The sequence below is a fragment of the Perissodus microlepis genome, chromosome 14, assembly GCF_051167445.1.
Source record: "Perissodus microlepis isolate ML-2025 ecotype Zambia chromosome 14, ASM5116744v1, whole genome shotgun sequence".
Taxonomy (NCBI): Eukaryota; Metazoa; Chordata; class Actinopteri; order Cichliformes; family Cichlidae; genus Perissodus; species Perissodus microlepis.
The window spans coordinates 4501936-4520453 of NC_140474.1; the positions used below are offsets into that span (position 1 = coordinate 4501936).

At 39.4% G+C, this 18518-nt stretch overlaps 1 protein-coding gene across 5 annotated transcripts in view; it reads left to right on the forward strand.

Moving 5' to 3' along the window:
• Nucleotides 1-87: 87 nt before the first annotated feature.
• myo7aa (myosin VIIAa) overlaps nucleotides 88-18518 on the forward strand; it is a 63897-nt gene continuing 45466 nt past the window's right edge. For 4 of the 5 annotated variants that reach the window (XM_084950807.1, XM_084950809.1, XM_084950808.1 and 1 more), the window contains exon 1: nucleotides 8780-9272. In XM_084950807.1, the coding sequence (XP_084806933.1) occupies nucleotides 9003-9272 (270 nt within the window). In that variant the 5' untranslated portion in view covers nucleotides 8780-9002. Of the gene's footprint in view, nucleotides 2464-7823; nucleotides 7892-8779; nucleotides 9273-18518 lie in introns of those variants that run through there. The other variant, XM_084950811.1, reaches the window with a different exon arrangement.

Sequence of the window (18518 nt, forward strand, 5' to 3'; positions counted from 1 at the left end):
ATGCTCTCAACGGCTCGTGTGAAGAATAACTCTAATTTTTACCAAAACATCTCAACTTTAACAGCCTTATTTAACAGCCTGACTTTTGTGCTGTATTCCTACATCCTGTACCGCCTTTTTTGAAAGTAAAACTTAAGCTAAAAAAGATTCATTATATTCATATTTTTGTTTTTTAGTACCCACCTCTTGCTTTGTCCTTCAAAAATTTTAATCTTACACAATTTCCAAAAACATCTTACAGGATGTAGGAATATGCCTGTTGCGCATATTTGAGTTTGAGTACATCAGTGGCATGACCCTCAGTCCTAGTAAAAATATATATATTAAAAATTATTTAAAAAATTGTTTTTCTCCCTATTATATGCACAATGAGTGTGAAAGACCTTCTCCGATGCTTTAATTTGCTATCATATCTTTATTTAGTATGTTGCAGTTTCTAACTGTGGCCACTAGAGGACCGTAAACAGCAATGTGGAAAGCCTGTCCAGGTCAGTTTTTCAAAAAATATTCATTTCATATAAATATTCAAGCAAATTGTTTAAAATAGTGAAAGTATAGTTTTTGTCACAAAGTTGATCATCTAAATTGTTGTATTTTTTTTTTTTTTAAAGTGTAGTATAGTTATTTTTTAAATACTGCATATAAGTATACTGCAGTCTAATTAAATGCACTTAGACAAAGAAATTAACACCACTAACACACTAACAATGCAAAAATAAACTCAGATCACACATAATAATTAGATTAGATTTTTGGATTACATTTTCAAATTGTTATGAATCATAAATATTCATAAGCTCTAATATTCTAATATATAACAGAGCTGGAAAACAATGGTACATACTGGCAAATAAAATGTTGAGCTAGAGCAGTATGTGTTTAATTAAATGTAACTAATAGTGCTCTTATTCTCAGGTGCTCACTCACAGCTGTTCAACTTGTAACTCAAAGAGAGAAGATCACATATTTCCTTTCCCTGAAGAAGGATTCTCTTCACTAGTAATATCAAATGAAATGTGCTTGAAGAGATTTAATCATGAACTTAATCAGCTCATACCGATTAACAAGATGACATTTCCTAAAAATATGGGGAGATGCATCTTAGTTGCTTTCTCACGTTTTATTCAGAAGTAATCTGTACTGCTCCTGAAACTTTTAAACTTAAAGATTAGCTTGATATAAACTCAGTACATGTTTTTGGTTGATCTTCTGACTGATCAAACCATTTTGCTGCGGTCAAACCTTGAAACTTGTATCACCCTCTCTTATGCATGCACTTTCAAAAAATAAAGTCTCTTATTGTACTTTTAACAGCTTATCACTGGATGGTTAAGGTGCTCAAAGTGAATCCTGTGTGTGAGGCACTTAGTTGGCCCCTTGTGCTTTGTGGCTTTTGGAGAGTAGTACTGAAAGTGGATATTTTAGAATTCTTTACATGAGTCTCATTAATTCTGTTAAGTATTGTTATTGTTGCAGAAAATTGGAAATGGATAGAACTTTTCTTGTCTTGCTGGCCACTCAAATATCACATGTGGACCTACAGCCCAAAGAAAACTGCTAATTAACCGAACATGCATGTCTCTGGACTGTACCAGGAAACAAGTGCATCTGGAGAAAGCCCAGTTTATGTTAGGAGAACATAGACTTTCTCCTGATACTGCACAATAAAATCTAGGAGTGGTAAAAATGTGTACTCTTACTGCTTTTTGGTCCTTTAAAAGGGCATAATGTTGGGGTCCAATAATCAGCCCTTAGGAGATCACATCAGTATAGACTGCCTGTAAGGACAGAAATAGACTTTTACTGCAGCCTATTTATGAAAGTAGTGCATGCAACGATTTTCTTTTGTCTGCATTGATGCAACTGTTGCAACATTTTCTCTCTCTCTGCCCGACGTGTGTGTGTGTGTGTGTGTGTGTGTGTGTGTGTGTGTGTGTGTGTGTGTGTTGTGTCTAATTACAACCTCCTCTATGTTGAACCACATCACCCCCCACTAACTCTGTCTCTCTCACACAGGGAAACAGGGATCAGTGGCAGTGAATGAGCAGCTTGCCGTGTCACTCTTAATACCGGCAAGAAAGGGAGGGAGGAAGGGAGGAGAAGGGAGCCATTCTTATACCTCTGTATGACTTCACAGAGGAAGAGTGAGCGAATGTGCAAAAACAGATATAGGAAGAAGAGAATTAGTCATGTATGAGAGTTTAACACTGGAAGCAAACAGAAGAAGAAAGAGAGAAAGAAATTGAGAAAGATAGAGACTGGAAATAAGCATATATACGAGAAAAGGTGTGGAAAGGACAAAAAAAGTGTCACACTGTGGAATAAACAACAGTTTCAGTCTTTTTTCCTTTTCTTCATCCTTCCATCCACCACACAGGACGTTCAAAACGAGACCAGCAGTGGATCAACAGGAGACGGAGAGTGAAACAGAAGAGGCAAGAAGTGTTCAGATCACGCAAACTGGTGAGGCTTACAGAGGCATACTGGCTTTATTCATAATCTCCTAAATCTGTGTGTGTGTGTGTGTGTGTGTGTGATTTAAGGGATCACCATGTGTTCCCACATGGTGTTCCAGGTGGCATGTCTTTATTCATTTCTTAAAATATTAAGAGAACTATTAACAAGTTTACAACATGTTGAATTATATCGATGCAGTAATCACACAGACAAAATACCCGTGCAAATTCAGCATTGCAGTATTCATCAAACAGCAGTTGTTCAGAAATCATGTAAACATAAGCAGGGATGTTAGTCTGCGTCTTTAATGCTATTTGCTTTTTGCACTGGTATCATATCAGGCTGTTTAATAATAATAATATTAAATGCAGGACAGAAACCACTTTTATTATACAGAAAATAGACAAAAAAATAGAACATGTTTGAACATCTGCCTCTCAGAACAATTTTTCCTCAAATTTAAACACTGGAGAACTTATGTGATGAAGGGTGGGGAAATTCAGCATATGAATGATATTTGGCTGAAGTGTGACTTGTTTCGGGACATCGTATTTCAAATGTAAACACATTGTTTTGTGGGATCGGTGTCAGTAAAAAGGTCTCTCTCTTTTGGCCCTTGTTTTTTTGTTTGATACTTTGTTCAGCTGCACATTATTAATCTCTGGTTCCTTTTTAACACTCCTCCTTCAATTCTTACTGATCACACTGGTTGCATGTATCAAACCTTTAAATGTTGAGCATAAAGTGCTGCAGGTTTGCTACTCCTGCTCCCTCCCTGGGTACTCACAAGCTTTTATACTCTTATCTTTAATTTGCACATTACAATGCATATTTCCTGAACTGGGCATTGCCTAAAGGTCATGTTGACACTAATGTTTCAGCACAACCAGCTAATATGAGCAACAACAGCATCAGCTGAATTATTTGCCTTCTTTTTGTCTTTCTGGAGGCAAAGAATCAAGCTGAAGACATGACATGTGATACTGTCACTGTAAGAGATGTGTTTTTCATATAGTACAGTCTGCAGGCATGCAGAAACAATTGAAATATTTAAAGTAGAGTTCAGTGTATATTTGGTATTTATTCTGGTTTCATCAGAATCATCAGAATCAGAATACTTTATTAATCCTTAAGTAAATTAATGGGGGGGGGTGTCTTAGTAAAATGGGCTCTTTGGTGACACTATCTCATCAGGGGGAATAAAGAAAGTTGCTTAATGAGTACATAAAGTTGAGCTGAAGCTCGCTCTTCTGGTTTACTATTTCAGTTGTGTAACATTATAATGCTTAGGAAGCATCTGAAAGACTGTAAAGCACTAAATGGCAGGACACTGTCATTGAAAATATAGGGAATATTTTCTTAATAATTGGCTCCTTCATAGCTTGGTGGGACTTGTTTACTTTCGTGTCCCAACCAGTTTCCTTAGATCTCACCAGATGCTCCTGGTTCCTGCATCCAGATTTAAAATAAAGGAGGATTTTGATTTTTCAGTTGACACCCTTAAGCTTAGGAACAGGCCACTACTTTTAATACTTTAAAAATGCAAGTTTGACTTTGTTTTAAATTTGATCTTAATTAGCGGGCAGTGGTTGATTTATTATGTGTTATAGATGCATTTATGTGTTTAGGCCGTCGGCATCGGTCAGCATTTGTTGCTTTAAAAGGTGCTCTGTAAATGCTCTCGACTTGATTAGTTTTTTTCTGCATTACACAAAATGCATCTTGAGAGTTTCTGTGGTCCTGGCTGCGTCATGCTGGTACCCACTTTTGTAAACGCTATTCTTGAGGAGAAATAAGGCCTGCAGAGGTCCGGCAAACACCCATCGAGGTTGTCCTAAATTACATGAGTCACATGAATTTTGTTGTTTTTTTATGCATACACGGCAGCTAAATGTGTTAAACCAAATGTGATGCAAAAGGCATGTTTGCGTGGGATGCATTACAAATGCTTAAATTTTCATATATCTAATTTAATAAACACAGAAACTATGCAGGATGGAGACTTCGCATTGGTCATGTGGTCTACAGTTTTTCATTTAAATTATTATCTTTCATTTAAATTATGTAAATGGAAGCTAGCGTTTTTGTTTGTTTGTTTGTTTTTTGTCACAGTAACTAAAATGTCCAGTCTCTCTCGAGTGGGTCTGTCCTGGAAAGCTACCCAAAACCGATTGCCTTTGGGACCATATTAGTCCACAGCCGTCCAATTAAAGGGTTTTAATTTAGCCAGTGTGCCTCACTCAGTGGGGGGTATGCAGTACCTCCCTCAGGCCTATCAGTAGGTCATGAAGGGCAAGCAGGAATTAGATTTAGGTCCACAGACTGTTAGCACGCTCTGGTTATTCAGGCTGATAAAGTTTAGATGACAATAGCACCGCTCTCTAAAGCACTTTGGTGTGTCAGAAGACAGCCGTGTCAAAGTCTTCTAAAACCAAAAATCCAGCTTCCACACTGTCATGAGAAGGAGAGAGACGAGTCAGGGTTTAGTAGTTTCAGTTCTTAGTGCAATTCTTTGGTATTTAAAAGAATTAAAGCTGCATGAAGTCAAATTCAGTTCAATTCAGAGTTATTTATATAGTGCCAAAACACAACAGCAGTCACCTCAAGGCATTTTATATTGTCGGGTAAAGAACCTACAGTAACAGAGAGAAAAACAGTCACTCGGTGCAAGCAAGCACTCGGTGACAGTGGGAAGGAAAAACTCCCTTTTAACAGGAAGAAACCTTCAGCAGAATCAGGGTCAGGGAGGGGCGGGCATGTGCTTTATCCTGTAACATTCCTCATTCTTTAACAGCAAAAACAGCCACTAAACATTCACTAGATAAAGTAACTACTGGAAGTGAGGTGGAAACTAAACCCCTGCACTGGCAGGAAGTATTGATAAAAAGGCTGTAAACCAGAATTTACTTTCAGAACTGATATGATATAAAATACTGATATGCTCACATCGTGTTTGCAGCTCAAAACACGTTTGTAGTTGTTTCAAATGTCCTCTCTCGAAGGCCCTGCTAGAAGGACACAAGCTGTGATAAATCATTTAAACATGGAGGTAGCCTCTATGTGAAGCTTCCATACTTTTGCAGCTAGTTTAGAGAGAGGTGTTTCTTTATTCACCCTCTCCTACAGCCTAACCTGTCCTCCTATTTTTAATTATCTGTGAATATTTGCTCTCTCTCTGTTTGACTCTTCTTCCTGCTTTTCATCCTTCGTTCTTCGTTCACATTTCCCTTTATTTACTCCAAGTTTTTTCTCCATTTACATCCTTTTCTTCTCTTTTACAGTCACTCCTATCACTGCTTTTCTTTCTTCCCTTATCATTTTGTTTCTGTCCGTCTAAACATTGCCTCACCGTTGGAGGATGTTTCACTTACACTGTGAGGTTTTTTTGGCTACTGTGTATTAATGTACAGGTATAAAATCTGATACGTGCAGACATACACGGCATGACTGCACACAACCTTTGTCCCAGCCCCCTGCTGGGGTAATTAGATGCTGAAATATTGATAGTGTCTGTGTGTGTGTGTGTGTGAGAGAGAGAGAGAGAGAGAGAGAGAGAGAGAGAGACATTTCATGTGTTTGTATTACGTGTATGTGATGGTAATTCTCTCTGTTGTTATTATTAGACCATTTTTGTGACCTTTAAAGTCCCGGAAGAATTAGCAAAGGTCAGTGAGGGAGAGAGACTCGAGAAACAAAGGACAAAAGAAACAGAAAGTTAAATGCAACAATAGACGTCGAGCTGGAATTAAATTCTTTTTCAATTTGCACCCTGTAGTTTGGCTGACATTGGCTGTATTATTCCTGCTTTCTGTTTATTCCTCTAGACTTATCTGATAACAGTTTTTATTCAAAAAGCATTTATTTTATACTTGGACAATTATTACAGTAATGTTTTCTTTCAAAAGTGCTAAAGATTTCATGGCTTTACCTGCTTATTTTTGAAAAATATTACAATATTATTTATTTGTTTAATTTTCTTGAGGTCATAGTTATTAAAGTTTTGTACCTTTCATTAGTTTTTAATTTGTTTGTTTAAGTTCAGTTTTCAGACAGGAATTTGTTGCTTCAGTGTAAGGTGACAATATTTTAGTCACTTATGTACCAATTCAAAAACCTCCTCCCAGCTCTATAAAAATAAACCAAATAAAGAATAAAACTGAAGACATTTTCTATACCATAATAACACCATAATAGAAAAACCACTGATTACTACAAAGTTAAAATTAGACAATTAGAGGTAGTTTGGTAAAAGATGTTAAATGTTTGTGACCTAAAATAAGGAAACTTTTAAAGTGAATGAAAAGAAGGCAAATCAAACAACATCCTGTCTGAAGTGCACTGCACACCTGACTCACTGGAGAACATTTAGATTTGATATAATGGAGGTCCAGGCTCTGTTCAGAGCTCTGGTGTAACTCAAGCTGTGCTGCGGTTCAAAGAGAAACCCAAACAAAGCATCTAATGAGGTTGAGGTGTTGCAGCTGTCATACGTCAAAAAGTCAAAGGATCAGCCTGAAGCTTCATCAAGAGGAGCCTGAATAATTTATTAAGACTAATTCCCATGCACACAGATACACATGCATAAACACTGTTAGCATGCGTGTGACCTGAAAAGAACAAACCCAGTTATCCTGTTTACTGTAACAGAATACTGTTCAGGTGCCTCTGCTGTGTGTTGTTGTTTTTTTGCACTCATACCAGCACTCACTCTCTCCCATGTTTTTGCACAGTGATGGTCCCAAGCTCATCTGTGCCAGACATTCTGCACCTCATTTGACCCAGATTCATTTATTTTGGGTTCATCTGACCGTAGAATGCACTGCCAGTTTTCATTAGGCTCTTTTAATGAACTTTGGCAAAGTTTCATGTGGCATTTTTGTGCCATTTGTAAGTAGTTATTTCCCCCTTGGAGCCCTTTATAAAGGTTTCTATCAGTGAACATCTGTTTTACTGATACATGATTAATAAAAGTGTTTTATTAATCATGTTTTATTAATCACTTTGTTGAGTGAGTATTTGAAAATGGGAACAAGTAATTTTCAAGGCCTCTGCACTTTCTATAATTAATCAGTATGGCAGCTTATAACATTGTAGTTTCTCAGATGTTCGGGCAATACTTTACAACCTGCCGCCATGTTGACAAATTAAGACCGCTATATTGGTTGAGGTTGTATTAGTCTCTATTTATTTCAATACAGTTTGTCTATTCTGTTTGTTTCTAATTATACATCAGACCCAAAACCTTATAATTCATAATGATATACATAATGATGAGTTCACTGTGAGATGATCTGAATCATTATCATTTTTCATGTATTTAAAGCAAACTCTGAATAAATGAATCTATTTCTCACTCTCTTCATTAGAGTCTACAGGTGACTGCTGATGTCCAACCATAAGGATAAAAACCAGGGCCATGGTCATTTTACAGCAGGTGAAAACACACACACACACACACACACACACACACACACACACACACACACACACACACACACACACTCTCTCTCTCTCTCTCTCTCTCTCTCTCTCTCTCTCTCTCTCACACACACACACACAGACACACACACACAGACACACTCTCACACAGAGAGAGAGAGAAAAATTTCATAAACATTTGTATGCTTCTGTTTATCCTTGCACTGAAGGTTCAACTCTTATTAAAGAAGCCTTTTACTCCTTTCCAGCTCCATATCGTTCACTGTTACACTCTACTACAAAAAGTTTGCATGATTTGAACAGCCGGTTGGGTTAGTAGGGCTAAACTGTGCCCTTTCGATGAACATACTATGGATATGTCCAATCAGTGACATCAGACAGAAATGAGAGTAAAACATATGAAACAGAGCATTTGGAGTACTCTTAAGCTGGAGCTTTTGGCACAGAGGGACTGGCATGCAAGCTGACCTCATGTGAAGCTTTTGTCATGTTTAACACAAACATTCACCATTCTAACAATATATACTGTATGACATAAAATAATGAAAGAAGAAAGAACAACATCTGAAGCTACAGTGTTCCCACTTTATTTACTTTTTCTTTAAAAAGCATGCACACACTGTAAACAGGGAGACCAGTCAAATCAAACAAGATGCTGTATGTATGTGTGTGTGTGTGTGTGTGTGTGTGTGTGTGTATGCACTACTTTAGTATCAACCTCTTTGATACTTAGTTAATGCGCTGCTGAACTTGTCTTCTTTTCTGATCAGCTAATGAGCCCTGACAGCGTTCCCCTGCTGCAGAGGCACAAATGGGGCGAGCCAATAGAACAAGCAAATACATTCAATAATACGCCACCCATCTCTTCTGTGAATGTTTGTCTCGTCAGACACACTCTGACTTTTATCCAGTCTGCAAAGGTGTAACCAAACTAAACAGGAGAGGAGGCATGATTTACTCAGTCAGTGGAATACATTTTTTAGGTTCTTATGTGAGGTGGAAAAACAGACAGTTGGGGGAAATAATTCAGGAGCAGGACATTTTTACTTCGACCGTGGAATAAAGCAACTGTTGAATCTGGAAGACGACATGGAAAAGGAATTTTTATGTACATGTTTTTTTTATTACTCTACTTTGGAAAAGTCCCGATGATTTATTTATTTTTTGTTACAAAAAAGCAGTCGTTTGTCAAATCTGGCTTGAAAAAGATTTTTATTTTTTTTAAACATGAAGGATTTTCTGTAGATGAGCAGTATGCAGGTGTTAATGTGGTAACCATGGCAATGAAAATAAACAGGAAGGGATCTGATTGGACACTGGAGGGCTGGGATCCAAACATACGCCGCCTCAGCTACAAATGCACCACCCTCATCAAGGTAAACTTCAGGTCCAATTAGGGGATGTTTGAATGATTGTCATTTATAAACACAAATTGTTGTGTGTTTTAGTTTATGCCGAGTTATCACCTGCTGCTAGAAAAATAAGAAGTTTTGAGTCTTTTCTTTAAAAGTTTAAGAGGGAACGTTGTGATCAGGTCACATGGTGACCTATAAAGCCCTGAGTTGGGTCAGTAGTCCAAGTGAGAGTCGGTGCACATGACCTGAGACAACGGCATCATTGCTTAAAAACATACACATAGAAGATCACCCCTACTACACTTTATGTACATATCAAATAAATCTCTGTGACATTTCTCATAGTTTATTTTATCCTTTCTACATAGTACAAAATGCTCTTGTAGGATTTTGGCTTTTTTGTTTGGCTTCTTTCACCCCAACCTGTGTTTATTTACGTTAAATAGCTCTAATTAATTAATGGTCTACTTCTAAATATCAGCTGGAGCACATGTTACCAACTGAAGCGTGATTTCATTAAATAAATACATTTAACATTATTTGTCCACTGTACTGTTATGGTGATCTGCGATTAATCATTTTTATTTCCTTAAACAATTGTTCCGTCCACGCCCAAACCTTCGATGACTGACAGTGTTTCAAGTCCCTCAGGTATCTCTTAAGAGTCTTATGTGAAACGATCCATTTATCTTGCATATGTTTGCTGATTTCAGGATAAATTTTCACTTTGAAGCACCATCACATTAACACCAAGGAGAATCTGTGTTCTGTGTTCAATCAGTCATCACCTGCTGAGGAATCACCTTCCCACCTTCTTTGTCTATGACCTCCTTTGTCCCCTTGTTTCCCCATACCTCACTGCACGTCCTCCATCCTGAAGCTTCACAGTTTAAGGGAGGTGTTGGGGAGTGAGGTGCTCAGTTCTCAGATGTTTAAACGAATCAATCCTCAGACGAAAACTACTTCCTCCGGGGCCTAAGACCAGGCTATTGATTTGTGAAGCCACAAAGAGCCTCTTTGAATTGCTCTCAACGATGCTTTTCAGTTCATAGACTGTGGGAAACTCTGGTGTCTGTGAAGATGGCTGTCTTGTGATGTCAGATCAGCAGGCACACATCCATTATTTGTGGTTGGCTGCACACAGTGGGCGTGGCCATGGGCTGAAGAATTATTTTTTAAAAACCCATTTATGTCCATATAATACTATCCATCCAAAAAGATTATAAACTATTAGATACGAGACTATATTATAATTATGTTGTGTTTTAATAATGTTATGTAATTATGTTATAGTTCTCTGTTTCTGGTGAAAGTAGTAACATCCATCAACCTCCTAAATGTTTATGGGAGCATCAAACAGACGCCAGTAGTTATGATAGACTATAATTCAGAGATATCTGTTCTTTACCAAATACGCCTGCTTGAGTTGTGAGAGAGAGGTGTAGTAAAACTTTCATGCAGAGCAGCAGAGGGCAGACCACAACCTGCAGACAGACACTGTTGTGGTGAAATGATACTTGCAGAGCCTGGAGAGAGCTTGCGTAACTTCTAGGGAACCATTTTCACAGAAAGGGTAACAAGATACCTAAAGCTGCAGGTATATCTCCAAGCAGGCTGGGTCTTAAGAACGCCAGTTTGATCAGAGTGACTGTGTAAAAACACTCACTTGATGTGATAAAATGCTAATATGTGGTACTTGAAACATTAAACAGTTCAGCTTAGAGGCATAGCCAGAGCCCACCTGATGAGCACGATGCATTAACCATCTAGACAAGATCAAAAATGGAGTTAAAAGACGAATGATAAATGACTTAAATTTGCCAAAGAAATATTAGCTTTTATGGCACTCTTCATAAGAAGTGGTGTCCCTCTGAAAACAACCTGAGGCATACCATATCCACAGCTTCTCAGCTGTAGACAATGAATGGTTGATCCCAGGCAGCACAGTCTCTTACACTGTCACTGCAAGGCCAGTAGGAGGTGCAAAGGTGCAAGGCATTAAACAATTTAAATTTTGTAAAATTATTTTTGTTAAGTTTCCAATCACATATTAATATTAAGCACTTCCTTCACAAGTACAAATAAAAAACCTGGAATTCAGAATCTAAGCTCCCCTTTTTTGTCCTGTCTCTGCAGGAAATCAAAGTTTAATCACTCAGCTGCCCACAGGTGGCAACAACAAGCTTGTCCTCCATTTCTGATTGTCCGTGGCACCTGGATAATCCACAGTCTGTGGGAGAATATGAGTTTATAAGCTTTTGCCACACAGTTTCAGTATTTGTAGTTGCACTGTGTAAAAACTTGCTGTGTTATTGCTCTTTGAACATGAATGTTTCTTGTGAATTTATTGTTCAAAGATTATTTCCTCTGTGTGCTCGCTGCAGAGGGTTTTTATTTGTTCATTGATGCAAAAAGAAGTGCCTGTTTATGATTTTATGGCACAATTAGCATATCACCATATCTCATCCTGTGACCTTTGATTTGTCACTCCAATCTAAATGCAAATTAGCTGTAAATGCATTTGTTGCTTGTATATTCACTTAATAACTGTCTTGTCCGCCTTTGTCTTAAATTATTGGATTATTCAGGATTTCTGCAATGATCAGAATGTCTCTTTAGGTTGGTTTATTCCCATATAATCAAAATGTGAGGAGGCTTCTTTAGCTGTATCGGCAGTGTGTGGTTTTCGTGTGTAAGTTCTCTTAAGAGTGTCCTAGGTTTGGGGCAGGGCCCTTCAGTCTAGAGTTTGCATGTCACTATGTAGGTTATCGTTTATAGGAGCTCTGGTTTCTCCTTCTGTTGACATCATGCCAGGTTAATGCCTCAAATATCGACCAGGAAATTCTCACAAAATATATTCTAATTCATAAAAGTTCCCCTAATGGTTAAATAAGGTTTTAAAGAAACACACTCAGTGCCTTCTTTAGTTACATATTGCCAGCATTGATTTGACTCCATCCTACCTTTAGAACTGTTTTAATTCTTCATGACATAGACCAGTAGCTGGAAACCTTCTTCAGAGATTTTGCTGTATTTTGACATGACAGCATCACACAGTTGCTGTATGTTTGTCAGCTGCACGTCCACGATGTGAGTCTCCTATTCCACCACATCCCAAAAGGTGCTCTACTGGACTGAGATCTAGTGACAGCGTTGACAATTTGAATAACGTAACCTGCAGCTACAGTTTCAGACTAACTGGTACCAAAATGTTCAAAAACTCCAGCAGAGGGCAGACTCACCTGAAGAAGAGGTTCAGACGGACGCTGTGCAGTCTGCAGTGGTGAGATGATACTCACACACTCTGGAAACAGTTTGTGTAACTTGAAGTGAACCTTCAAAAGTAACAAGACGCATAAAAGTTACAGTTGTGACTTGGCCGGAGCCTTTAGACTAAGAATCTCATTGACAAGAGATTTTGTGACATTAATTTGTTGATCAGACACATTTTCAAATAACAGATATCAAAGCTACTTAATGCTTGCTGCCCTAAAAGTCAAGGAAAATTCTATTGTGAAAGGAACCCCATGTTATGCTTCATATCAGTCAATAAATGACGGGATAAAATGACATCTTGTGGTTTAGAGGATAAAGTGTGACAGGAGTCAGCATCCTCGGGCAGGGTTTCTTTATTGTTTGCATTTTTATTCAAGGAAAAGACTAAATGTGGGTTATTTACCAAAAGCATTGTTACAAAGTCACTTACAAAATTTAAACCCCATTAAAAGAACGGGGAGCAGAATGACGTACATTCATAGTTTATCATTTGAAACAGGAATAACTGTTTTCATACGGGTAGTACGTGGGGACACCGTGGTTCATAGTTGACATCCAGAGGCCTCTATCTGCATTTTGTTACCTTTCCACACAGGAGACACCATAGCAGCTGCAAGTGAGTACCTGGCTCATGTCAGGCCTGAATTATTTACCTGATGAAAGAGGTGATGACACACACCCATCCACCGCAGGCAGCATGGACATTACATCAGTGTGGCTCGTCTCAGTCACGTTTGTCCAAAGAATGAGACGTCAGGGCGTATGTGCCTTTCATGAGTCTGTGTTCTGTATCAGTAAAGTTGTAGTTTACTCTACAGTCTCATGTAAACTGGAAAAAGTACAGAACTGGCAGGACATAATGCGCTGCTGTGTCTGCAGACTAGGCCCATTTGGCAAAGCATATTTTTCATGTTTGTGTAGAAGCTCAAGTTTGACAACAGTTTCAGTCTTTAAATCATCTTTGAAGACAAGTACTAATAATTTACATGTTTTGCTTGAATTAATGTTATTTCTTATGATGGCCAGACTACCCCATATGGAAAAGAAATAGACAAAACTTATAAAACACTTGCATCAGATGTGGCCTACTTCCTATAGTGAATCATATAAGGCTTATATGATTTACTCATGAAAGTGGCCACTTTCATATATTGTTTTAGTAAGTATCCAAAACATACAAGTTTCATTTCTATAATTTTTCAAGGAATCTTACATCTGTTTTCACTCTTGTATGCTTTCATACAAGTTTCACACAAGACAGATACAAACTTTATAAGATTTATATATATCTTTTCCATATGGGACTGCCTGATTCTAACTTCCCCTCAACTGAAAAAGCACAGAAAAGATGCTCTCTATAAATATAATGGTTTCTTCTAAACCTGCAGACCTCCTTAAAGCACCTTAAATCAAGTTATTTTGCTCATTTTCTGCGCTGTGTTTTTATTTTTTGACTCTTCTAAAGTAGCTTTGCATGATTCACAGTTCAAAATAATAATTTCTATGCATTTTTAAGGCTCTCAGTTTATTCTGTCTGAAACAAGCTTCCCTCCTTCTCCCTTTAAGACAGTTTTGTTCTGACTGGTTGCTTCTTGTAAACAGAAGCTTTGAGTGGGGTGTCAGTGTGAAACCTTGAAAACTGTATGTCTGAGATTACTATAGTATTAACACTGTGCAGAATGAAGTGTGTGGCTCACAGAGTTTTATATCCTGGTTGGTCACACGAGCTTCCCGGTGCTGTTCAGTGGGTCATGTCCCCATTTGCTGTCTGGTTAGTTGACCTGGGGGCTTCATTGATCTCTGAATGACTTCTATATAAAGCTGTTAATGTGAGACTGGGGGTTGCCGTGGGGGGAATACTGTCCTGAAACATGGTTACAGGGCCTATTTGAGCCTGTCCCAGCTCACACTGGGCAACAGGCCAGTGTGAGCCAGGTTTGAGGAATTGTTGGTTTTGGTATTTAAATGGGACGTTCAGATTATGTAAAGTACCGCCAGACTTCAAACCATTCCCTGTTTACCTCAGCAGGTAGATCCACATATTTGATTTTGGGAGTTTTTTGAGCAGCTGCCAAGTTATTTGTGTTTCACTTGTTAGGCAAATGTATAAACCACTGCAGTAAGGAGTCACTGCCTGGGTGGGGTCTTTCTCTGTGGAGTTCTGTACATGTCCATGTGCCTGCATAGGTTTCCTGTGGGTACTCCAGTTTCTTCCATTAGCCCAAATAAATGCTTGTTAGGTGAACTGGTGACTCTGAACTGGCTGTAAGTGTAAATGTGAGCATGACGTCTTGTTAGCCCTGTGACACACTGATGACCTGTGCAGGGTGTAGCCCACCTGTGACACCTATGACAGCTGTGATAGGCTCAGCACCACCACAATCTGAGTTTGACCAGCAGAAGAAAATGGATGGTTGGATTTTCTTGCCTTCTATGTGCCTTTACTTTAAACCAGATCAAATACATATCCTGGGAAGATTACCCTTTAAAGGTGAAACCTGGACCCAGATGAAACCATGGTGTCCTTTGATGTAGTCTCTCTCTTCACTTGCATACCCACCACGGAGGCCGTGGAGACTGTCAGAAAACGACTACAAGAAGACAGCTCCTTGGAGGACAGGACCAACTTCACACCCGATCAGATTTGCACACTGTTAGACCTCTGCCTCACCACTACATATTTCAAATACAACGAAGGCTTTTACAGACAAAAACATGGCTGTGCCATGGGCTCCCCCGTGTCACCTATTGTAGCCAACCTTTACATGGAGGAAGTGGAAAGGAAGGCTCTTGGCTCTTTCAAAGGAAGAGTACCCAGCCACTGGTACAGATATGTGGACGACACCTGGGTCAAAATCAAGACACAAGAAGTGGAATCCTTCACTGCGCACATTAACGCTGTGGATAAAAACATCAAGTTCACCAGGGAAGACACAAAGGACAACTGTTTGCCTTTCCTGGACTGCGCTGTGCACATTGAAGAGAACGGCAAACTCAACATCGAAGTTTACCGGAAGCCCACACACACGGACCAGTACCTCCTCTTTGACTCCCATCACCCTTTGGAACACAAACTTGGAGTAATTAGGACCCTACACCACCGGGCAGAACATGTTCCCTCTAAGCCTGAAGGAAAAAAGAAGGAACACACACATGTAAAGGAAGCACTCAAAACGTGCGGCTATCCTAAATGGGCGTTCTTAAAGTCAGCAAAGAGGCACAGAAAAGAAGACCAGACACCAGCGAGGGAGGATAAGAAGGACAGACGCAACAACATTGTCATCCCCTATGTAGCCGGTGTATCAGAAAAACTTAGGAGAGTTTTCTCCAAGCATGACATCCCGGTGCATTTCAGACCCAGCAACACGCTCAGACAAAAACTGGTTCACCCGAAAGACAAAACGCCAAAACACAGACTTAACAATGTGGTGTATGCTGTACAGTGCAGCGAGAAATGCCCAGACCTCTACATTGGAGAGACCAAACAGCCACTTCACAAGCGCATGGCACAACACAGAAGAGCCACCTCCACAGGACAAGACTCAGCAGTCCATCTGCATCTTAAGGATAAAGGACACTCTTTCGAGGATGCCAATGTTCACATTTTGGACAGAGAGGACAGATGGTTTGAAAGAGGAGTGAAAGAAGCCATCTATGTCCACTGTGAGCGACCATCTTTGAACAGAGGCGGGGGTTTACGACACCAACTCTCTGCCATCTATAATCCAGTTTTGAGATCCCTTCCCAGACGCCTTAACGCCCACTCACATCCTGGGCCATCTGACCTCAGGAATTCGCATGATAAGGTGGGGCCAGGTTTCACAATGAACACACCCGAAACTCTGGCTGATTGGGACCCACACCCGCTTTCACACCTTGGCTCAGGCGATTAGAGGATCATCAGGGGGTCCTTTTGTCCCTCTGTGGGGGGATACTCCCACTAGGTTTATATCTGGGACTCTCCACCATTTGACCTTAGAACTGAAGAAGCTTCTCGGATGAGAGGTGAAACGTCTTCAAGTAACTTAAAGAAGTCCAGATGCTTTTCTTTGCAAGCTCCTTTGACTACGATGACCTGGATGACTGAGAACCTTCACAGACATCTTACCCTTTAAAGGTTAATCAGAATCAGTAGAATTACAGTAGCTCCAGTACAGTAACATTAACAAAAACAGACTAGACTATTTAACAATACAATATGTTAAGATATTAGGAATAGCACAATATATACAGATCACCTAAAATGCTTTTACCTGAAGAAGCGGAGCTAAAAGGACAAACTCAAGGAAGAAATCTGTCTCATCTTATAGTTCTTTAAAAACATTTCATAGCTTAGTAAATGGTCTGTATTTATATAGCGCTTTACTAGTCCCTAAGGACCCCAAAGCGCTTTACACATCCAGTCATCCCACCCATTCACACACAGGTGATGGCAGCTACATTGTAGCTACAGCCACCCTGGGGCGCACTGACAGAGGCGAGGCTGCTGGACACTGGCGCCACCAGATCCTCTGACCACCACCAGTAGGCAACGGGTGAAGTGTCTTGCCCAAGGACACAACGACCGAGACTGTCCAAGCCGGGGCTCGAACCGGCAACCTTCCGATTACAAGGCGAACTCCCAACTCTTGAGCCACGATCGCCCATATATGCTTCACATATGTGATGTCGAAACATTAACAGTCATTTAACAGTCACAAAGAAAATGAGTCTCCCAACACTTTCAGAATCACCATGATGAGACATTGGAATAGATGCATCAGATAACTTCATTATACTGTGTTACAGAGATGCAGGAAGTATTCAGATTCATGGAGAAATAGAAATGCAATGCAAATGCTGAAATTGGCTGCAAAATGTCTTTAAAATCGCTCTATTTAGGAATTTTTTTTAAAAAAATATATGCTTAAAGAAAAAATGTTTATGTTAGTCTATGCATATGAGAAATAATATTTACTAAACTTTGTTTGTAGTCGTGTAATTTGACTTCTGTTCAAGTAACAAACTCATCTGTGGAAAAGCTCTCTGATCTCAGTGCTGGAGTGAAAGAGAGCGGCACACAACAAGAAATATAAACTAAGAGACAGACAGACACCAAACAGATCCTCTGTGTTAAATAATTCAGCATGTGGTCTCTCTCACTCCTCCTGACTGTGTCATAGCCTCTGTGTGTGTGTGTGTGTGTGTGTGTGTGTGTGTGTGTGTGTGTGTGTGTGTGTGTGTGACAGATGCTTGGTGGTGTAATGTTCAGGTGGCTCAGTTGGCTAGACGGAGTAGTTACTTAATTAAAGTGACTTATATGTAACGCACACTCAAACAGCTATTCATGGTGACACACTCACCCCTGAGTCAGAGCTCACGTCTCATACTGAACACGGCTGGCATTCTTCTGTAGTTGGAGACGAAGAAGATAAACAAACCAATATGAAAACCGGCAAAAACAATAATAATGGCCGACAGGATGTTTTAAAGTTGCTGCTAATTAAATTTTCCACCCATCCACTCAAAACTGAAAAAGTCTGGGTCAGTGGGTCATTTAGGACAGATTATTATTCATATCAAAGTTTATGCCAGTCCGTTCAGATATTTTATTTGTACAAGCCTCTGGACAGTAAAAACATTTTGATCCCACATACTGATGCAGTGCAGTGATGAAGCAGTTAGCAGCGTTGGCTCACATTGAGAAAGGTCTGGCTTTAATCTGACGTTTGCAAAGATGTTGTTCTCTGGAGTAAGTCTGGAACAGTAAGTCATTTCATTTTCACCAAATTTAGATGCAAAGAGACATTTTTTCCTACAACTCAAAAGCTACTTTTTACCTTTAACATTATAGACAAATCTCAAAGCCCATCAGATCTCTTTTCAACGAGTTTCTTTGTGGTTGGGCAAGTTTCACTCGTCATTTATTTATGTGCAAACTTTTAATCAGTTTTGGTTTGGCTGATTATGTCACAGCCGGGCGACAGAGGCTGTCCCAATTAGGAGGCTGCT